General features: G+C 44.4%; 1 protein-coding gene across 4 annotated transcripts in view; it reads left to right on the top strand.

Moving 5' to 3' along the window:
• The window catches only part of NF1 (neurofibromin 1), a 75527-nt gene that overhangs the window by 15096 nt on the left and 38767 nt on the right, over positions 1-21664 (top strand). For 2 of the 4 annotated variants that reach the window (XM_041425431.1, XM_041425432.1), the window contains exons 10-36: positions 102-224; positions 522-596; positions 1219-1350; positions 3495-3629; positions 4167-4280; positions 4607-4686; positions 5222-5345; positions 5963-6106; positions 6472-6718; positions 7045-7118; positions 7229-7312; positions 7426-7866; positions 8265-8404; positions 8840-8962; positions 9225-9308; positions 9647-9763; positions 11087-11268; positions 11341-11552; positions 12138-12299; positions 12975-13078; positions 13645-13780; positions 16741-16803; positions 18594-18752; positions 19617-19714; positions 19824-19970; positions 20478-20624; positions 21316-21426. In XM_041425431.1, the coding sequence (XP_041281365.1) occupies positions 102-224; positions 522-596; positions 1219-1350; positions 3495-3629; positions 4167-4280; positions 4607-4686; positions 5222-5345; positions 5963-6106; positions 6472-6718; positions 7045-7118; positions 7229-7312; positions 7426-7866; positions 8265-8404; positions 8840-8962; positions 9225-9308; positions 9647-9763; positions 11087-11268; positions 11341-11552; positions 12138-12299; positions 12975-13078; positions 13645-13780; positions 16741-16803; positions 18594-18752; positions 19617-19714; positions 19824-19970; positions 20478-20624; positions 21316-21426 (3758 nt within the window). The remainder of the gene's footprint in view (positions 1-101; positions 225-521; positions 597-1218; positions 1351-3494; positions 3630-4166; positions 4281-4606; positions 4687-5221; positions 5346-5962; positions 6107-6471; positions 6719-7044; positions 7119-7228; positions 7313-7425; positions 7867-8264; positions 8405-8839; positions 8963-9224; positions 9309-9646; positions 9764-11086; positions 11269-11340; positions 11553-12137; positions 12300-12974; positions 13079-13644; positions 13781-16740; positions 16804-18593; positions 18753-19616; positions 19715-19823; positions 19971-20477; positions 20625-21315; positions 21427-21664) is intronic. The other 2 variants (XM_041425433.1, XM_041425434.1) reach the window with 2 other exon arrangements.

Consider the following 21664-nt stretch of genomic DNA (forward strand, 5'->3'; position numbering starts at 1 on the left):
TTGAATACCAATGGTTTTCAATGGAAAATTTTATATTAAAAGTAGCCAAGAAATAATCATGGTATCTGATTTATGTATTTCTATTTTTCTGAATTATATAGAATTTGCTGTTTAACCCAAGCAAACCTTTTTCAAGAGGCAGTCAGAATGCAGATGTAGACCTGATGATTGACTGCTTGGTTTCCTGCTTCCGCATAAATCCTCACAATAACCAACACTTCAAGGTAAGAGCACTGCTTATGGTAAGTCATTCTCTACACACTATTGACGACCTGTCAGTTATAAAAGCTGTGCTAACAGCATCTTGAAGCTCATAAATGAGTTCAACTGTATAAATATCCCTTAGTAATAAATCCCTGCATGTTTTGATAAATCTTTTCACAGCTGATTAAGGCTTCTCTTGTTCAGATTTGACAGCTTTGTCAATTTAATAAAAAGGCTCCAGAATGTTTTTTAGGATGATAAGAAAGATGGCAAAGACAAAGATATTCCTAAGTGGCTTTTATGTATTTTTATTGTAGATCTGCTTGGCACAGAATTCCCCATCAACATTTCATTATGTGCTGGTAAATTCACTCCACCGAATCATCACAAACGTAAGTTCTGGCAGTATTTCATCAGCCAGTGTCTGGGGCTTCTGTTCAGATCAATATCTGCTTAGTAGATAGTGTTTGGATAGCAGACCAAATCGTGTGGGTGCAGAAGTGTCGCTTTAGGACATGAAATAAAACAATGCGGACACTGGAATCTCCAAGGTAAAAAAGAGAGAACTTTAATTTCTGACGCCAACATTTATAGATTTCCAACAGTGACAGTGGATTGGAGGATGACAGTGCCACCTCTCTAATGACACTGGATAAACTTAAGAGTCTATTAAATTTTTTTTTCTAGAAAAGAATGCAAAACAATTAATTATTTACAGAAAGTGCGTGAGAAAGTTCATTACAAGAATGCAAACATCAGAAGGCTTAGAAGAACTTAGAAGAGCAGGGTGACACAGATCTCGGGCGTGGTGCCTGTGCAGGAGGCAGAGCGATGTAGCGAGCAGCTAGGTCGGGATCGTTGCTTCAGCTGCAGCCTGTTTAAAGGTTGCAAGTTTGATGTCGGGCACGCGGGGTGAGGGTGGGCATCCTGGTAGCAGTGCACAGAGAACGTGAGGGGCGGGCTGGGTACGCTCGGCCTCGGCGGCCCGGGGTCAGCGCTGCCCTTGCCTTGCAGTCGGCGCTGGACTGGTGGCCGCGGATCGACGCCGTGTACTGCCACGCCGTGGAGCTGCGCAGCATGTTCAGCGACACGCTGCACCGCGCCATGCAGGGCTGCGGGGCGCACCCCGCCATCCGCATGACCCCGGTAAGCCTGGGGCACCTCCCGCCTTCCCGTGCCCAGCCCTGCCCTCCTCCCCAGCTCCTTGGGGGGAACGGCGCGGTGCGCAGAGCGGCACGGAGCCGCACCTGCTCTGGAGCCCTGCGGCGTCGGGGGATCGCCCGTTCCTACCTCAATGTCTCTCAGTTTTCCTGCTGCTTTTAAACTAGCTACATACAAGTATTTGTCCTGTAATTGTCCTCCAGTGGCTAACTGTCCATTTTAAGCTTTCTGGCTCTGTGAATAGCCAGCTAACATGTCCATCCTTGCTTAATGTGAAAAACCAAAGCATTCTGTATGTGAAGATAATCACTGAAAACTGTGATACTTTTACCACGATTGGCATGTTCGTTTGTCTTGCTTTATCTTGAGCAAGTTGACTGTTTGGTCTTGGTGACAGCAACAACCATTATGAAATAAAGTCAATATTCTTGGCTGTCTTGGAGAAAGTCTTGAGTAAATTCAGATTTGTAGTTCATCCAAATTCTTCCATTAAGTCCACACGCAGCTGTGTTGCTGCGTTCTCCTCTGAACATTCCTTGAGGACTATCTGCTGTGGCAAGTGGTCTTGGTAGGTTGGTTTAGAGAGCCTAAAATGAGACATAAAAATATTCCCGTTGGGCTTCTCAAAGGAGAGCAAATGAGCACAATGCTTTTGGTTGAAAGCTACTCCATGTTTAACTTGCTTTTCACCTGTGTGTATTCATCTGTTGGAGAATAGTTGCCCTGACAATACCCCTGCTCTGACTGGTGGTGCTTTGTCTTCTGCTTCTCACTTTCCCTCTGCCTGGCTGCTGTTGCCCACGTGCTCAGACGCCCGCCAGCCCCTGCTTTGCATGGCCCTGGGCCTCTGCTGCTGTAAGTATGACCCGTAACTACCGCAGAAAAGCCCTTCCTTGCGCTGACTTTTCTGTGCATAGTTACCCGCAGAGCCCGCAGCCCCCGGGCAGTGCCAGTGGAGCTCCTTCCCCCAGGAAGGCACTGTTGGTTCTGTGCCCAGCACGATGCTCTTCCCCCGTGCCCCTGCTGTGGTTTTGAACTGGTTTCTGATTTCCTGCCTGAACTCGCTGATGCTGAACTCCACGTCTGTCCTTGTCTGGTGCTGTCTGTCAGCGTCGCGCTGCTGTTGGTCCCTCAGTGCTGCTGTTGGTCCCTCAGTGCTGCTGTTGGTCCCTCAGTGCTGCTGTTGGTCCCTCAGTGCTGCTGTTGGTCCCTCAGTGCTTTGCACGGAGCCTGGCCTGGCTTTCTCACTGGCACTCTTTAGTTTGGGTTGTGTGGAGGCATTAAATGCCTTCACAGAAACACATCTCCTTTCACCACGTGCCTCTCCTAGAAATCCCTGAGCTGTGGCAAACTAAGGCTTAGCACAGAGTTAGCTGCCTCTACCACTGTGCTATCAATTTCTTGATCAGATGCTTTATGTCTAGGTTTTATTCCATATATTTGCACAATAACTAATTATTGAAATAACATGAAGACCTAATTTCTTGTAGAAGTTAATCATACCATGTCATACCTCATCAGTGACCTTGAAGGTGATTTCAACCTAGGCTTCCTCCTTTTGTTCAAAACTTAGAAGTAGTTCACTGGTTTTTCACCTGAAGGCAGATTATTTTTATATCTAAGTGATGCCCAGTGTGCCTTTTAGAACTGAAAGGTTCATTTTCCAGAGGTTGTTGAGGTGAACATGCAAACATCTGGCCTGGGGCTGTAGCAGAAAATAAAGACATTACTTTGCCTTTGGAAAAAATTCCCTCCCATGTACTCAGAACAAATTGGAAATGTTTATTTTTATTTCTGTCTCAGACCAGAGAAATAACCAGTAATTCTTTTTGGTCCTTTTTCTACCTTTCTTTCACCACAGTTTCTCTTTTGCAAAAAAAATTCTTATGTCCACATGCAGCTTACTGAAACAGTTGTTAAGGGAACTTTAAAGATATAGTAGTGAATGTCTGTGGGAGAGGAGATTTTGAACTAGAAGGCTATGTGACTATATTGAGTTTTGTATACTTTTAAACTTTTTCTTGAATTATAGATGATAAAAGCAATACATTTCATAAGATGTTTAATTATAACTTGTTATGTTTGACTACTTTCCTGATGAAGACTGTGATTTTTTTTCCTTCTGTCAGAGCCTTACATTTAAGGAGAAAATGACAAGCCTTAAATTTAAAGAAAAACCTACTGATTTGGAGACCAGAAGCTACAAGTTCTTGCTGTTGTCCTTGGTGAAACTGATCCATGCAGATCCAAAGCTTTTGCTGTGTGTAAGTAAATCCTGCTGTCATACTGTTCTGTCCTAGTGGAATTTACTTTTGAAGCTACTAAATGAGTAAAAATTAATGGTCACCTGGCCATCTAGGATGCTTCCTACTCATCTTTTTCTCTGGTTATGATGCTCCTGTGGTTTTAAAGGAAAAAGAAATTGTAAGAGACTTTACAGAATCAGAGCAACACAATGAGGGGGAGCATGAAGTTCTGTGACTCTGAAGGGGAAGGTGGGAGAAGGAGAGGGGAATAGAAGAAAATTAAAATAAGGGGGTTGGAAATTAGTCATCATTTCAATGACTGCTGTCTTAGATCTTCCATTTTCTCAGGCCTGTGATGGTTTAATATAAAAATACTCCAGTTCTGTCAGAGACACGATATGCAAGGCATGTTATGGATTAAAAATAAAACAACAGATTCTCTGAAAGATCCCCAAATCCCCCCAGTTCAGCAGCAGGAGTGCTGCAGGAGCTGTCAGAGGTCTGGCCAAGCAGGGCAAGGCTGTGCAGCTGAGCCTGTGCTGTGTTTCCATGCAGAACCCCAGGAAGCAGGGCCCAGACTCGCAGGGCAGCACGGCCGAGCTGATCACGGGGCTGGTGCAGCTGGTGCCGCAGTCCAGCATGCCCGACATCGCCCAGGAGGCCATGGAGGTGAGGGGCACAGCCCGGGGTGGCACTGCTGCTGCCACGGCCTCTCCTGCAAAAACAGGGTCTGTCTGTGTGTGTGTGTGTGTGCAGCGTGGCTTTGGACAGAAATACCAGGGGAAACCTCTGGCTCTGCAGTGTGAGTGTGAAGTAAAGACTAAAAAGAAATGCTGTTGACACCGACTGACAATGAACTCTTGCTCTTCTGTAGAAAATGCTTTTTATGTCTCTTGTTGTTCTTAAAGCAGTTAATGAATATGTGACTGCACCTGTTTCTCTGCCTGTGCTCAGGTACTCTGTAAAGTTTTGTCTTTAACTCTCTTTGGCTTTAGGCCTTGCTGGTTCTGCACCAGTTGGACAGCATTGACTTGTGGAATCCTGATGCTCCTATAGAAACATTCTGGGAGATCAGGTATGTAAATTAACTTAGATAAATGACAGAAATAGTTGTTTTGATTTGTCTTCTCTTTTGAAATAGCTGTGAGTATTTTGGGAAAGCTTTGCAACAACAGGGAGTTCATGGTCTCTTTGGGGGGGGAATCCCATCACACCTGACACTAATTTGGACCCTTTGGCAGTTTTAACAGAGAGTGTGAGGCCTGACGGGATATGAAGAAGGAACATCCCTAGATGTGTTCCTTCCAGAGCAGAGTTGACACGTTGTCAGAGCAGTGTAGGTAACTCGTGCTGCCCTGTCTGTGCTGTCTCTGTCCCGGGCAGAGCTGGGGCTTCAGCTGCTCCAGGCCGCGGGCGCTGGGAAGGGTCCCAGGGGAGCTTGGCCTGTCCATGCACACTCTCACCTCTCTGTTGTACTGCTGGAAGCCCAGGGTAGTGTTTGCACAGGGTGTTCATGCTAAGTGCCTATTTCTATGTGAAATGTAGTGTAATACCTTCAGAAGTTTTGCTGTTCCATCGGAAGGCTGATGCTGAATTTCATTTTGCTGCAGTTCACAAATGCTTTTTTATATCTGCAAGAAGCTTACAAGTCATCAGATGCTCAGCAGTACAGAAATCCTCAAGTGGCTGCGAGAGATTCTCATCTGTAGGAATAAATTTCTCCTAAAAAACAAAGTAAGTGAACATTACCATCTCCCTGTTAGGATCATTAACATGAATTGTTCCCTGTTGGTGTCACTTCCTTTATTTACCAGGTTATTTTTGATTGGAAGGGATTTAATAGCTGCTCCTACATGTTCTGTTCTCTGATTTCCTCTCTGTGAGGCACCTTGGTTAGAATTGGTAACCAAAGTTAGGTTTGGGAATTTTTTTTTCCCTTTAGCTGTACAGGTTGCTGTACTTGTCTGGAAAAGGAATGTTTCACATAAACATGTGCCTTGTGCCTCTTTGCCTAATACAGGGAAATAGTCCCCAAGGTGAGAGAAAGGGAAGGTAGTTAATGGTAAAATACACATGCTTATGGACAAAGAAAGTTTCCTTTTGGATCTCAGGTTCTTCTAAGCCCCAGAATTCTGACTTGCTTCTTTCTGATATTCTTAAAGCATCAAATAATGTATTTCTTAGGGGGAAATATCAGTCTGGGATACCATTATCAAAGGAACTTGATAACACCCTGAGTGCAGCAGTGGAAAAACTACTGTGTAAATGTCCAAGAACTTTTTACCTTCCTCAGATCTATGCCTTTTTAAAAGTATCAATTGATATATGCTTTTCCTCCCCTCTCTTTATAGCAATCAGATAGGAGTTCCTGCCACTTCCTTTTCCTTTATGATGTCTCTGGAAGTGGAACTAGTCAAATTTCTCTTGACCATGAGGAAATGATGCGCTGTGCACCAGGGGCTACCCTGAGGAAAGCGAAGGGGAATTCTTCCATAGTAAGTAATACATGTGGATGGTTAATTTTAACACTTGATAAAAAACCTGTGGGCAAGTAGAAATTACATTACTTTTAGAGTAATTTTTGAAAATAAAATTAATTCTTTCTGAGGAGGAAAAGACATATGTATCCTAAATGATGTATGTATTTAATGTGCTGGTTAACAATGATGTTTCAGACTTTACAAAGTAACATTTTTTCTGTTAAAATGTTGGCGGATATTTTTTGTGACAGCATATATGAGCTCTCATCCTTTATAGGGTGGCTTATTCCTACTAGAACAAAAGCAGTTTCAAACACAGTTTGGCCAGGGCTGAGTTTTCACAAGCAATGTTCCCCACATGGGAATTGTGTGTTTCCCAGGAGAGCACCGCAGGATGCAGCGGAACCCCGATCTGCCGCCAAGCCCAGACCAAGCTGGAAGTGGCCTTATACATGTTCCTGTGGAGCCCAGATATCGAGGCAGTCCTGGTGGCCATGTCCTGCTTCCGTCACCTCTGTGAGGAGGCCGACATCAGGTGTGGAGTAGATGAGGTCTCAGTGCATAATTTTTTGCCAAACTACAACACTTTCATGGAGTTTGCATCTGTGAGCAACATGATGTCAACAGGTAAGAGTCATGAGTCAGTTAAAGTACCTTTGTACCTGGACAGAAGACACTTTCTTGTGTTTGAGTTCTTGAAAAAGATAGAGGTTCTTGATTTCATGCTGTTCTGGCTTTTCCTGGAATGTCTTAGTTATTAGAATTGCTAGAAAGTGTAAGGAATTTGGGTGACTGAGCTCAGGAGGATTTTACAATCGTGTAACAAGAAGCTACCTTTCTGAAGTCTTTAAGGAGGATATGATCCTCTTAATTCAATAATTGCTTTCAAAGATCACAAATTTGATGTAGGTGGATTTTCAAAAGCTTGGTTCAATGTTCTGTGCCCTTTGCAGGGAGAGCAGCTCTTCAGAAGAGAGTGATGGCTTTACTGAGGCGCATTGAGCACCCCACTGCAGGCAACACAGAGGTGAACCAACTTCTCACTTCATATGCTCTGTGTGCATATAAAAAAACAAACACAGAAATATTGTCGCTACAAGTAGTTTTGAAGTTAAATCTTGATATATCTTATTTCAGGCCTGGGAGGATACACATGCAAAATGGGAGCAAGCTACAAAACTAATCCTTAACTATCCAAAGACCAAAATGGAAGATGGGCAGGTGACTATGAATTTTTCCATTGGTTCAAGATTTAGAAATTCCAACCAAGTCTTTAGGGTTATATATTTTAAGGCATTTGAGTGTTAACTCAGCAGAGGACCATTGTCTCCCAGGTGACCGAGAGCCTGCACAAGACCATCGTGAAGCGGCGGATGTCGCACGTCAGCGGCGGCGGCTCCATCGACCTGTCGGACACGGAGTCGCTGCAGGAGTGGATCAACATGACGGGATTCCTGTGTGCCCTGGGCGGGGTGTGCCTGCAGCACCGCAGCAGCGCGGGGCTGGCCACCTACAGCCCCCCCATGGGCCCCCTCAACGAGCGCAAGGGCTCCATGATCTCCATGGTCTCCACCGAGGGCAGCGTGGAGACCCCGGTCAGCAAATTCATCGACCGCCTGCTCACCCTGATGGTCTGCAACCACGAGAAGGTGGGGCTGCAGATACGCACCAACATCAAAGACCTGGTGGGGCTGGAGCTCAGTCCGGCGCTTTACCCTATGCTCTTCAACAAACTGAAGAATACCATCAGCAAGTTCTTTGATTCTCAAGGACAGGTGATTCACAGTTGTGTGATTTTATTTACATTTGTGTCAGTCCTGTCTTTCCCCCGGGTGACTGAAATGGATCCTGGTTTGTGTTCTGTGCGCACCCGCTGTGAGCAGAGTGATCATCGCAGCACATGCTAATGATTCTTGTGGTTGTGATTCCAGGCTGTATTTAACATTCTTGAGTAGTGAACTCTTGTGTGCAGAATCTATGAGATTGTTTGTGGAATCCTTATGGCTGGCAGTGTTCACATATTGCATTGTGACATGTATTGGAATTCTGTTGGCTTGATGGTAACTGGAAAAATGCTTGTCCATGAGATTTTTGAAATGTTGCAGTATATTTGGCAAATACTCTTTCTTTGGTTTTATGTGTAAGAAGTTAACCAGAAATTGTCATCCTGTAGGTCTTGTTAACTGACACCAACACACAATTTGTAGAGCAAACCATTGCTATAATGAAGAATTTGCTTGACAATCACACAGAAGGGAGCTCAGAACACCTTGGACAAGCGAGCATTGAGACAATGATGCTGAATCTGGTTAGGTAAGGAGCCCTCTTGACCTTCCTGTACACAGGCATTATGTTTAAGAAGTGAGTTGGAGTCTTCTAGTTTGTATCATTTCTGCTTGTGTCCATGGAGAAGCAGCAGCTGATTTTCTGATCCTCCTTATGGTTCTGATCACTTCAGTGATTGTGGAAGCTGTGTAGCATAAAGTGCATTGCTGAAGAGTGACTGTTTTGTTTTAAAGAGCTGACCATTCCATAGCTTGGCCCTATTGCCATAGGCATTCCTGGTTACTTTTCTGTACATTGATGTTAGTGGTTAAAAACAAGCTGAAGGGCTGATTTTGGTTCACTATTACACTGAGAGAAAATTTTGGCCAGAAGAAATTTGCTACTGATGCAGGGGATTTCTTGGGGCAGAGGAAGTGAAGTAGCATGAAGTATTTAATTAATCTTTTTTGCTTTTTTCTTCAGGTATGTGCGTGTGCTTGGCAATCTGGTACATGCCATTCAAATAAAAACAAAGCTCTGTCAGTTGGTGGAAGTAATGATGGAAAGGAGAGATGACCTTTCATTTTGTCAAGAAATGAAATTTAGGTAAGGATGGCATTACCTAACTTACAGGGTAGAGTACTGTGGGCAAGTGTGGTTTTCTTTGGTTATGTGGCTAAAAAAGAAACCAAAGCCCTGTCACACCACTATTCCTGGTACAGGGGTAGTTCCCTTGTCTGTGTCTTCACAATGACTATGAGCCTGGTGCTGCATTGTGGTGATACTGAACACTTGTAACAATTTAATGTGTGATAAGACTGGTGGAAAAACCCCAGCAAAGCTAAACCCATCTATTTATGTGTAACAGGAACAAAATGGTGGAATATTTGACAGACTGGGTAATGGGAACATCTAATCAAGCAACAGATGAGGATGTGAAATGCTTGACAAGGTAAGGGGCGCTCTTCACCTGTAGCAGCATTTGATATCCGTGGATGAGCTGGCATGCTGGGCTTGCTATAACAGTGATAATGTTAAGGAAAAGACAAAAATTGAAATTGAAGCTTTCATGAGCAGCAGCAGAATTATATTTAATGTCTTGTCTTAAATGACTTGGCTCCTTTTAATACGTTTTCTAATTTAGAACCTGCAGCACAAAGTATAAGAGCTGTTTTCATGATGGACAGAACTTTAGTAAAATACCTTTTTTTTCATTAAAAATATGACTTTTCATCTGCAGGTAGAGATATAAGCAAAAGTGACTTATATTTGTTAAATTTTATTTTTCAGAGATCTGGACCAGGCGAGTATGGAAGCAGTGGTCTCTCTTCTTGCTGGGCTTCCACTCCAGCCTGAAGAAGGAGATGGTGTTGAGTTGATGGAAGCAAAATCTCAATTATTTCTCAAGTAAATAGTGACTTTTAACTGTTTCTCTATACAATCACTCTGAAGAGAAGCCCTATATGACCTTTATGACAAACTGTGCTTTTCTCCCAGCAGAAGTGATTTTATTATCCCAGGAGGAATTAGTCCTTCTCTGGCCCATTTCAAAATCTTTGCTTTGTAGGTTCATGGAAACATTCTCATTTAAAAATAATTACAAAATTTGGCTTTGCTTCTGCTTAATGCAGATGTGTGTTTTCAGTCATGGCAAGGATTAGCTCAATTTGAGACTGTATTTTTTATTTTTATCCATGAAACTTAAACTCTCTTTGAAGGCATTTGTTGATAGTGTTGAGGAGAATGAGCACACCAGGTTTGGGACAAAGGGAGGTTTTTGGAGCACAGTTAAGGTTTGGGCTGTGCCGTGAGGAGGCTCCTCAGGGTGGGGGTGAGGTTTGGGGGGGGTTTGTTGTGTGATTGCTGCTGTGGGTGAGGATTTGGGAGCTTTGTTGTGTGTTTGGCTGCTATGGGTGAGGCTTTGGGAGGTTTGTTATGTGTCGGCTCCCATGGGTGAGGTTTCAGGGGGTTGTTGTGAGTTGGCTGCCATGGGTGAGGTTTTTGGAGCTCTGTTGTTAAGTGTTGGCTCCCCAGGGTGAGGTTTCAGGGGGTTGGGTGAGGTTTTGGGAGCTGTGTTGTTGTGTGTTGGCTCCCATGGGTGAGGTTTTGGGAGCTGTGTTGTTGTGTGTTGGCTCCCATGGGTGAGGTTTTGGGAGCTGTGTTGTTGTGTGTTGGCTCCCATGGGTGAGGTTTTGGGAGCTGTGTTGTTGTGTGTTGGCTCCCATGGGTGAGGTTTTGGGAGCTGTGTTGTTGTGTGTTGGCTCCCATGGGTGAGGTTTTGGGAGCTGTGTTGTTGTGTGTTGGCTCCCATGGGTGAGGTTTTGGGAGCTGTGTTGTTGTGTGTTGGCTCCCATGGGTGAGGTTTTGGGAGCTGTGTTGTTGTGTGTTGGCTCCCATGGGTGAGGTTTTGGGAGCTGTGTTGTTGTGTGTTGGCTCCCATGGGTGAGGTTTTGGGAGCTGTGTTGTTGTGTGTTGGCTCCCATGGGTGAGGTTTTGGGAGCTGTGTTGTTGTGTGTTGGCTCCCATGGGTGAGGTTTTGGGAGCTGTGTTGTTGTGTGTTGGCTCCCCAGGGTGAGGTTTCAGGGGGTTGTTATGTGTTGGCTGCCATGGGTGAGGTTTTGGGAGCTGTCTTGTTGTGCATTGGCTCCCCACGGTGAGGTTTCAGGCGGTTGTTGCGCGTTGGCCGCCGTGTCAGGGTGCGTGTGACCACGGGCCCTGTCCTGTCCCCAGGTACTTCACGCTGTTCATGAACCTGCTGAACGACTGCAGCGAGGCGGAGGAGGACGGCGCGGCGGCGGGCGGGCGCAAGCGCGGCATGTCGCGCAGGCTGGCGTCGCTGCGGCACTGCACCGTGCTGGCCATGTCCAACCTGCTCAACGCCAACGTGGACAGCGGCCTCATGCACTCCATAGGTAACGCCCCGCCCGCCCGGCGCCTGCCCCTGCCCCCGCATCCTCTTACTGCTGCTGCCTTCTCTCCGTCAGGCTTGGGCTATCACAAAGACCTCCAGACCAGAGCCACGTTCATGGAGGTCCTCACCAAAATCCTGCAGCAGGGGACAGAGTTTGATACCTTGGCAGAAACAGTGCTGGCAGATCGATTTGAGAGATTGGTGGAGCTGGTTACAATGATGGGTGACCAGGGGGAGCTTCCTATTGCTATGGCTTTAGCCAATGTGGTGCCTTGTTCTCAGTGGGTAAGTTGATTTTATTTCCTACGTTTTGTTAAAATTATAAGACTTGAAATAAAATGTGCAACAACAGTCTGGTGCAGAGAGAATAGAGCTGCTGCTGACACAGCTAGCCTTTCTTTGTATGTTCTTAAAAATGTACTGAATCTAAGTTCAGATCTGGGTGATAAACTGCATTTTAGTTAATGTCTAGGAACCATTTTATATACAGTTATTATACTTAATGCATCTGGGCTGGTTATTTATTACAGGTGGTGTGTGCTGTGATGCAGACACACAGAATTGTATTTGCTCTCCTAGGTTTTAGCAAGATGAGTTGGGCTTTGTTATACAGCAGAGTAACTGCTTGTCTGTCTGGATAACCATTATGAACTTGTAAAACTGGATATCCTAAGGCAGGATTTTAGACAAGCAGTAGCATAGGAAACGTTTGCAGAGAGATTGGTTTTGTGTAATTTGATATTTACCTGCCAGAGCCCATAGCAGACGTAAAGCTTTATTGCAAACTGCTCGGTGGTTTTGTCACAGTACTGGGGTTTCATACTTGCCTTGGCTCCCTGAGTCAGATTAACTCTTCCTCCTCCCTTCAAGGATGAGCTGGCTCGTGTCCTGGTCACACTCTTTGATTCCCGGCACCTGCTCTACCAGCTCCTCTGGAATATGTTCTCAAAGGAGGTCGAGTTGGCAGACTCCATGCAGACACTCTTCAGAGGAAACAGTTTAGCCAGTAAAATAATGACTTTCTGTTTTAAGGTACATCATCTCTTTTTTTTTTCCTCTGGTACAGATCTCTTCAATAGCAGGAACAGTTTAGTGATAAGAAAATACAAAGCTGCTTGTCTGTGGGGTTAAGCACTTGAGTAATGGGATTAGATGAAAGCCATGCAGAGTTGCCTTTGGATCTCACTTTGAGTTAGTCTCAGCTCTCACATCTGTTAAGTTTTCTTTTTGAGTTTTAACATTTCATGAACTGAATCCTGTGGAACACTTATGCTCAGGCCCTTAAAAAGTAGGTATCCCTCTGGCACTAAACTTTAGCCTTCCTGACTAGTTCAATTGTATGAGTGATTCTGGGCCAGTGCCAGCTTGAGGACTGTTCCTGGTAAATTCTGAGGTCTTGTTTGTGCTCCCATTTCAGCTTAAAAAGTTGTGTACAAACAGAGGTGAAGTGTGGAGTCAGTGCTCTGAGAAAGAATGTCTGCTGGTTAGCGCAGTTGTTATTTTTCTCTAATTGGAAATTAATTAAAATACCTGTAGAAACTGATCTTGGTTGTGTTCCAGAGGTGAGACTATAATATAAAACCTGAGTTTTACAGGAATTTTGGTCTGTTTTGGCATAAGCCAGTGTTTTCAGGCTGTTGAAAGCCTCCAGAACTTTGCAGCATTCCTGTCTCATGTGGGCTCTGTCCTTGTTTCCCCTGCACACAGGTCTATGGTGCTACATATTTGCAGAAGCTGTTGGAGCCTTTGCTGCGGACTGTGATCACATCCCCTGAGTGGCAGCACGTCAGCTTTGAGGTGGATCCAACAAGGTTTGAGATTCAGGGCCAGCAGCAAATGTATTTATTTGTAAACATGATTCCCACTCACTGTCTCTAATAGGATTCCTTTTTCCTTGTTGCAGATATTTTTCTCATGCTTTCATACTGTTGTACCTCTCACTTTTCCAGACACATTAATTGTCTCTGCAGCCCTCTTGCTCTGTTGTTTTAAATTATTTCTAACTCTTAGAAAAATCAAAAGTATTCATCTCTTAAGTAGCTAATCCAAAGATAGGCCTTCTAATGAATGCTTTAACCATCAACTGTGTCTGCCTTAAAATTCCTTTCAGATAAACCATCATGAACTGAGTGCAATTATCAGTTGGAATTGTGGATGCATGTGCTTGTATGAAATGGTCTGAGAGAATCCCACCTACAGCTCTCTGTTCATTACTGAGTTTTACGTGGCCTTTTATTTGTACCTTATGTGGTTTAAAAACATGATGGAAACGTTTGTGTTTCCATGAGAAAAAGGGGAAATGAGGTCCTTACCAAGGATGTGAGTGCAGCTTGTGTTGTGTTTGATTGCTGGTCATACATGTGTGGGTCTGTTTCAGGCTGGAGCCCACAGAAAGCCTTGAAGAGAACCAGCGGAGTCTCTTGCAAATGACAGACAAGTTTTTTCAGGCAATCATTAATTCCTCCTCGGAGTTCCCACCCCAGCTGCGCAGTGTGTGCCATTGTTTATACCAGGTATGCCTGCAGTGGTTGCCTGCCCCTAAGCTTTGGGGTTGGTTTGTGAAATTCCAGCAGTTTGGAGCTTGGTGCTGCACACAGGGGGCATCTCTAAAGGCTCTTCTCAGATGTTTGATAAGGAACACCAGTCTGAACGTTGGGGCTAAGTGGTGTTTTAAGGCTTGTGTTTGCAATCAGGAGGTGGCTGAAGGTACCCAAGTCCCTGACCTCCATCCCCAGCTCCTCTGCTGTGTCCTGTGGCTGCTGAGCCCAGTGTCCTGCTGGATCTCCTTGTGTGTTTCTGATGGATTCAGCTGCTGCTAAAAATCTGAGTAGGAGTTCCCTCGGGGCTCACTGGGAATCCAATTTCCAGTCCACTTGGAGGACTGTCACAGAAATGCTGTGCCTGGTGGAATATTGGAGCTGTGGTCTCAGTGAGGTGCTCTGGAGGAGCTACTTTGCCCTTTCAGCCATAGTCTGCATTCAGGTCTAAAGCAAAGCCAAGCAATGGATTTTCTGACCTGTGTGAACTAATGATGAGTAACAAAAATCCCATCACATTTGCACAGGGGGTGCTGGGGTGATCAGGGCAACTGCTGCAATCCCCAGAGCTTGGGAGTGACAACAGGGAATGTGTGCTGGGGCTGTTGTGGTCTGGGTTGTTCCTTTGAGCCCTTGCACTGAAGCAGGTGTGCAGATGCTGAGCCTTGTTCCTGCTTGACAGCTCTGTAAAAGCCTCTGGAGGCTTTTGGTTTCTCTTCCTGACAGTGGCTGTGTTTGGGTCAGTGGCAGAGTGACTTGGGGGTTTTTTGATGTGTTTGGGTTTTGTAATCAGGAAGGGAAGTGGGCAGATTGGTCTCCTTCATGGCCACAGTGTCACAGACATCAACTAGAAGAATATTTGAGTGTTACTGAAAATACCACACACAGCCTTGGTTGTTCTTCTGTTATTGGAAGTTGCATTCTCCTACACCTCATCCCAGAACTGGGTTTATATGCTGTTTCCAGGACGTGTCAGATTATTGCCATTTCAGTGGTCCATTGGTAGCAACTATTTTTGTGCAAACCATTGGTAATTCCTTCATGAAATGGAATTTTTAAAATGTGCTCACCAGCAGGCATTCCCAGAGATTCTTCTGCAGAAGCCTTTCCAAGTGTGTTGGCTTTATTCTTGCCTTTACTGTCTGTGGTAATAAGGGTAATTTGTTCCCAAAAGAGATTATTTACTGGCAGATATACAAGTGGTATTAACTGATATTTAGCTTCAATATTTACTACTTTAACTGTTCCTAGTAACACCTAGATTTCTTTACGAGTGTTTGACTAACACTATTTGTGATGAGCATTCTTTACTTAAAATTTCAGTGAGTTTTGAAGAGTCTGGCCTTTATTTGAAAGAAAGTACAACCAAGATCTGATTTGGGGGCATTAATCCATTTTTATTGTAAGAACCAAATAGGTGATTTTTATAAGATAACTTCCCTTTTAAAAAGGTGAATGTGGTCCATCCCAAGCACTAGTGTGAGACTAAATTATACCAAGTTTTATGGTGGTTTTTTCTTGCTTAGACTTTTAAAGTAACTGTGTGCAAAGAATGCTCACCAGATGTGTTCTGTAAATGATTAGTAGCTAGTTTTAATCACTGTAGCAACCTCACAGAAGCGGTGTCTTTAGCTGGATATTGGTGTCTTTGCTGGCTGGTGTTTCTGTTTGGGAGCAGAGCCCAGTGAGTGTTTTCCTTTGGAAACATCAATAACTGGCTGCTGGGACAGATTCACCTGGCTCCTTACAGGTAATGTACGTTCAGGAGCGTGATGTGAGAGCAGGCATGCTCACAGGAACTCCTGCAGAGGATCTGTGCTGGCCCTTCCAGCAAACCCCACAAACACACATGGGTTTTCTTGTGAAAGCAAGGTGGAAGTTTTCCTCTAGCTGCAGTATCCCAGTGAGTAGAGTGTGTGTACAACTGCTCCAGAAGCCACTCGTGGAAATTCCACAGGGAAAGTTGGCAGAGGTGCCACAGGTTAAATATTAATAGGTCCTGCACAGGTTTCAGCTCAGCTTGCTTAGCAGAGGGTTTTACTGGCTGCTTTGGCTTGGGGTGTTTGCTTTTCATCCTGTTCCATCCTGGACGTGTGGAAGCTCTCTGCCAGTGCCAGGGTGACCCTCGAGGGGTGGCTGAGTGCTGCAGGCTGGCTGGGCCCCAGCCCTGGCTGCTGCTGGAGGGTCCCAGGGCTGCCCAGCCCTGTCCCAGCTCCCGGGAGTGGTGGTGCACCTCTGGCTGGGGGGCTGGGGCTTTGCTCAGATGCTGCTGGAAGTAAAACAGAATTGGGGTCTTCTTGGGGGGGTCCCTTTGCATCTCAGTGAAATGCAGAAATAAGCACAATCAAGTCAGATCTCTTGACTTGGAAATCTTTACTAAATTAACTGTAGACTGTAGCTTCTATCTTCCTTTGTCCAGAGAGTGTTTTATGGTAGAGTTACCTCTCACAGAGTAATAACCCTGATGGTTCACAGGTCTAACCAAATTGAAGGACACACAGAGAAACATTGGGAAGATTTAAAACTCTAAATTTAATTTAAAAAGCAATATGTATTTCAAAGGTATAACACTACTATTTGTACTGTTAAAATTATTTGGGGATGGTAAAATACATTTGAAAGCTGAATACAGCATTTAAGGCCCAAGATTGTGTATCATGAGCACACTGATGTGGTTTGACTTTTAATCTAGCCAGAAATAGTAGAAATGATTGAAATTCAACATTTGCTTGTTTTGTATTTAGTGCTTTGTAAATAAGATGTAATAAAACTGTGGAATAAAAACTTCATCATCAGTCTTTAGTTTATATATTTCATTTTCTGTTGGTTATGTTTGTTACATTTTACTGTGTAATTTATGTACAAGTCAACATTGGTTTTTTGTTGCTGTATGTAGTTGGTGCTGTGACTTGTTTGTGCTCATCTCTGTTCTGTAGGCAACTTGCCACTCTCTACTGAATAAAGCTACCGTAAAAGAAAAAAAGGAAAACAAAAAATCAGTAAGTTTGGAGACCTTTTTATTAGCCATTTCTTTCAAAGCACAACAGAAATCTTTTGCTGTTTGTTCAAAATATCTTCACTTCAGTCTATTTGACCTCACTGTAAAATCATTCTACTAATTCTGGCACAAAATAGCTTTCATTTCAATTAACACTGGAATTCAGTTAGATTTAAAATATTCTCTGTGTGCCTATTTGAGTAAATGAGACATTTTAACATTACTGCTTAGTATTTAATATTCTGACTCTTCTAGCCTTGCCACCATCTTCAAATTAAAAAATTGTGGAAGAAAAGTGTTTCCTTTGGTTTTGAGAAAAATCTGGGTCTGTTGAGCTGCTTTAACACTCTGGCAGATAACCTGAGCTTGCATCCTGGGCAAAGAACAATTAATATTTGTGGGGTACTCGAAAGAGGCTCGTGGGACTTGTTTCTGACACATTGTCTTCTGTGTGCTTTGTGATTAAGAGAGAAACCCCCAATTTTAGCACTTGTATTATTTCCTGAGAAAAGCAGATTTTCCATTTTAAGTAACTTGCTGTGTTAGGGTTTAGATCTGTGGGTTGCTCTAGAGCATTGTCTTTAAAAGTTCAGACTTACTCTTTTCTTTGGCAGTGACCTCAAAATATAAAGTATGAATGAACCAGAATGGAAATCTAGACTTTTATAAAGTACTGTTATTTTTGCTGTAACTGAGCAGAATAGTGATCACGTTTAAAATGCAAAAGTTGTGGGCAAACCAGTATTTTCCAGGGAAATATCAGTAATTGCATCACAAGGTAACTGACTGGAGTTGCTAATGAACCAAAGTGATTCTTGGTGTGTTTTGTACTAATGGCTTTGTCTGGTTTAAGCAGCGTGATCTGAGATTGCATCAGTTATGTTTTGAAGTATTTTACTAAACTGGGACTTGTTTGGAGGTATTTTTTATTTTAAACCGTACAGGATAATATCAAGTTTGCTAATTTTATTCTGTGGAAGGGAAGACTCTGACTCCTTTGGATTAACCATTGTTACTCATTACAGTATATGCACATGTTGAATATCTAAGAACTTTATTTTTGTCAGGAAGCTTTGCCTTTAACTTTTCACAGTTAAACCACAGACATCCAAAGAGCAACTCTCCTCTTAGTAACGCATACTTGATTTCCTAAAAGAAAAGAGATTTCTTCAGAATTATTTTTTCCTGGATGGCAAAGGGCAATATTTTAAATCTGCTCAGTGGTTTTATACAGTGTATGTGTAGGCAGAGGAGTGCACTGGCCACTCAGCTCTGGCTCCTTCTGTCCTGCTGTGGACAGATGATGGTTTTGAAGTGTATTTCTGCAAATAGCTCCTCCTCACAAATGGAAAATTACTCCTGAAGCTGTAAAGCACAGTGTTATTGCTGGAGAGGCTCGTGGCTCAGCTGTGCAGTTACAAACACACAGACCAAAGACCCAGTAGGTGGAAGGTGTTCCCTGTGCTGGGGAGGGCAGTGCACACCTGAGGCACCTTCGGGGTCCCTCCAGGGGCAAGGCCCTGCGTGGGGTCAGCTCTGAGACATGGCCAGGAGCTCTGGGAGCCGTGTCCCTGCCAAGGGAGCCGTGCAGCAGCTGAGGGAGAGCCAGCTGCCGTCTGGGAGCCCCACTCCTTTCCCTCTTGTTCTCTGGGATGCAAGAGAGTCCCGCTGCGATGTGCCGCGCGCGATCGGTGTGGAAAGAACGCTTTGGCTGGGCTTGCCGTGCGAGGCTTTTGTCAGCCCCTGGCCGTTGCCTAACGCAGCCTGTTGTGTGTAATTGTCCGTGCACAGGTGGTGAGCCAGCGCTTCCCCCAGAACAGCATCGGCGCCGTGGGCAGCGCCATGTTCCTGCGCTTCATCAACCCCGCCATCGTGTCCCCGTACGAGGCGGGCATCCTGGACAAGAAACCCCCGCCCCGCATCGAGCGCGGCCTCAAGCTCATGTCAAAGGTGAATCCACGCACGTGCCTACCTGCCCCTGGGTGGTGTTCTGCCTGCCTCAGTACTGCTCCTTGGCCGCTGTGGGAAAATGGGGGGAACGTGGAGGTTTTTGTAGCAGCCGTCACGTTTATGGAAAGTGCGGTGTCTGTGCTGTGTTCGTGCTTCGTGGCACTGTTGGAGCTCTCAGCAGTGTAAGGATGGGGACGAACGCTTTGCCAAAAGGATGGATAAGAGGGTGGAATTCCAGCCCTTCCCTTGAACTTCTCATTTGGAAACTAGCAGAGACCGATGTTCCTGTGAGCGCAGTGAGGGTAGCAGCCAGCATTTATCAAGCATTATCAGCCAGCATTTATCAGCATTTATGAACTTTATCAAGTTCATCCCACTGCTAAAGAAGGGATCTTTCCTGTCTTTAATCTTATTTGGCCATATTTCTTGTAAAAAAAAATTTAAAAGGTTTAATGAGGGCAGACAAATTCTGTGGCCTGTGTATATTATCTGTTGTAAACGTTGGGAAATTGTATTTTTCTTTAGATAGGGGTGTGCTACTGCTTTTACTTACCTGTCTTAAGTTCCAGGAGAAATACTTAATAACTTACTGGCGGTTTGAAAGATGATTTATTTTCCTAGTTTAAAGTTCATAAAAAAGTGAATTGGTTTTTAGTATTTAAAATTATGAGAAAGAAAATACTTTGGAAGTGTGTATTTTCAATTACTTGACTTGCTGGCTTTTTGTTGTGAAACCTCAAGACAGCAAGTGAAAATAAAAGGGTTTCTGCCAGTTTAACTTCACTGGCAGAAATGTTTGCGTCAGTTACTGTAACAGTTAATACATTAAACCTCTGTGTGTCTCTGCCATGTTTTTCCCTGTAGATCCTTCAGAGTATTGCCAACCACGTGCTGTTTACCAAAGAGGAGCACATGCGGCCTTTCAATGACTTTGTGAAGAGCAATTTTGACGCGGCGCGAAGGTACGGCCTGGGGACGGCGTGCGGTCCTGCTGCGTGCAGGGAGAGCCCTGCGGGCCAGCCCCTCACTGTCCCTGCCACGCTGATGTTTGTTCCTGCCTGGGAATTGCAGGTTTTTCCTCGACATCGCGTCCGACTGCCCGGCCAGCGACACCGTCAACCACAGCCTGTCCTTCATCAGCGACGGCAACGTGCTGGCGCTGCACCGCCTGCTCTGGAACAACCAGGAGAAAATCGGCCAGTACCTGTCCAGCAACAGGTGAGCCTGCAGCCCTGCAGGACGTGTGTGCTGAGGGGAGAGCTGTCACAGTCCTGCAATGGCTTGTGTTGGAAGAGCCATAAAGCTCGTCCCATCCCAGCCCCTGCCGTGCGCAGGGACACCTTCCGCTGTCCCAGGATGATCCATGCCCTGTCCAGCCTGCCCTGGGACACTTCCAGGGATGGGGCAACCACAGCTTCTCTGGGAACCTGTGCCAGGGGCCTCCCTGCCCTCACAGGGAAGGATTTCTTCCTAATATCCAATCTAAATCTCCCCTCCTTCAGCTAAAAGCTGTTAATATTTGGAAATAGTCTCTTCTGTTGCTTTTGTTATTACTGAGAGGAATATCAGTCATCATTTAGAATCATGAAGAGATCATGAGAAATCATGAAGATTTTTAAGATAATTACTTTCAAAAGGAAAATCCAGCTTGTTCCAGCTGAGGAAAGGTAGTGGGAGTTGCTGAGTAAAGAAGGAGTTTCCTGACAAAGAATGTGTTGTTTGTAGGGACCACAAGGCTGTTGGACGACGACCTTTCGACAAGATGGCAACGCTTCTTGCCTACCTGGGGCCTCCTGAGCACAAACCTGTGGCAGACACACATTGGTCCAGCTTAAATCTCACTAGTTCCAAGTTTGAAGAGTTTATGACGAGGTAATGAGATTATTGTGGTGGGGACACACAATGTGGGTTTCTAGACTTTGTCATGTGAGGATATGTCAGAATCATGAGAAATCATGAAGATTTCTCATAATTACTTTCAAAAGGAAAATCCAGCTTGTTCCAGCTGAGGAAAGGTAGTGGGAGTTGCTGAGTAAAGAAGGAGTTTCCTGACAAAGAATGTGTTGTTTGTAGGGACCACAAGGCTGTTGGACGACGACCTTTCGACAAGATGGCAACGCTTCTTGCCTACCTGGGGCCTCCTGAGCACAAACCTGTGGCAGACACACATTGGTCCAGCTTAAATCTCACTAGTTCCAAGTTTGAAGAGTTTATGACAAGGTAATGAGATTATTGTGGTGGGGACACACAATGTGGGTTTCTAGACTTTGTCATGTGAGGACATGTCAGTTGTTCTTAAGACTCTCTGCTATCAAGACTTCCTGTTTTAAAGGAGAGTTTAAAATGCTGAGTCTACACAAACCTTTTAGGTTTCTGAGTAGATTTTAATTAAAAAAAACTAAACTGAGTGTGAGAAATGGTGGTAACATATGTGGTTTAAGGAAGGTTCAAGATTGTGTAAACTTAATACTTTTGTTCAGAGATGAAAGTAAAGAGGGTTTGGGATTTTAAAAATTTGTTTGAAGGCAGTTGTGAAAATTGATGTCAATGTATTGCTTTTTAGGCATCAGGTACATGAGAAAGAGGAGTTCAAAGCACTGAAAACATTAAATATTTTCTACCAAGCTGGGACATCCAAAGTTGGCAATCCTGTTTTCTACTACATCGCTCGGCGGTAAGAAACCTTTCACCTTCCCAGTCTGAAATGAACCTGTCAGTCAAAGGTATCAATTGTATGTCTTGGTAACAAACAGGAGTCTGAAAATAGCTTATTTGTTACTACTTGCTGACAGTATTTTTGAGTTGTTGCCTAAACCAAAATTGTCATTTCAAAGTAATTACACTCAGGACAGGAGTCATTCCTGGAGGTGTTAAGAAAAGGGAGATCCCTGTGCTCACCCCAGGTGTGGTCA

Source organism: Onychostruthus taczanowskii, unplaced genomic scaffold (genome assembly GCF_017590055.1).
Source record: "Onychostruthus taczanowskii isolate IOZ18803 unplaced genomic scaffold, ASM1759005v1 scaffold89, whole genome shotgun sequence".
In the NCBI taxonomy this organism is placed as follows: Eukaryota; Metazoa; Chordata; class Aves; order Passeriformes; family Passeridae; genus Onychostruthus; species Onychostruthus taczanowskii.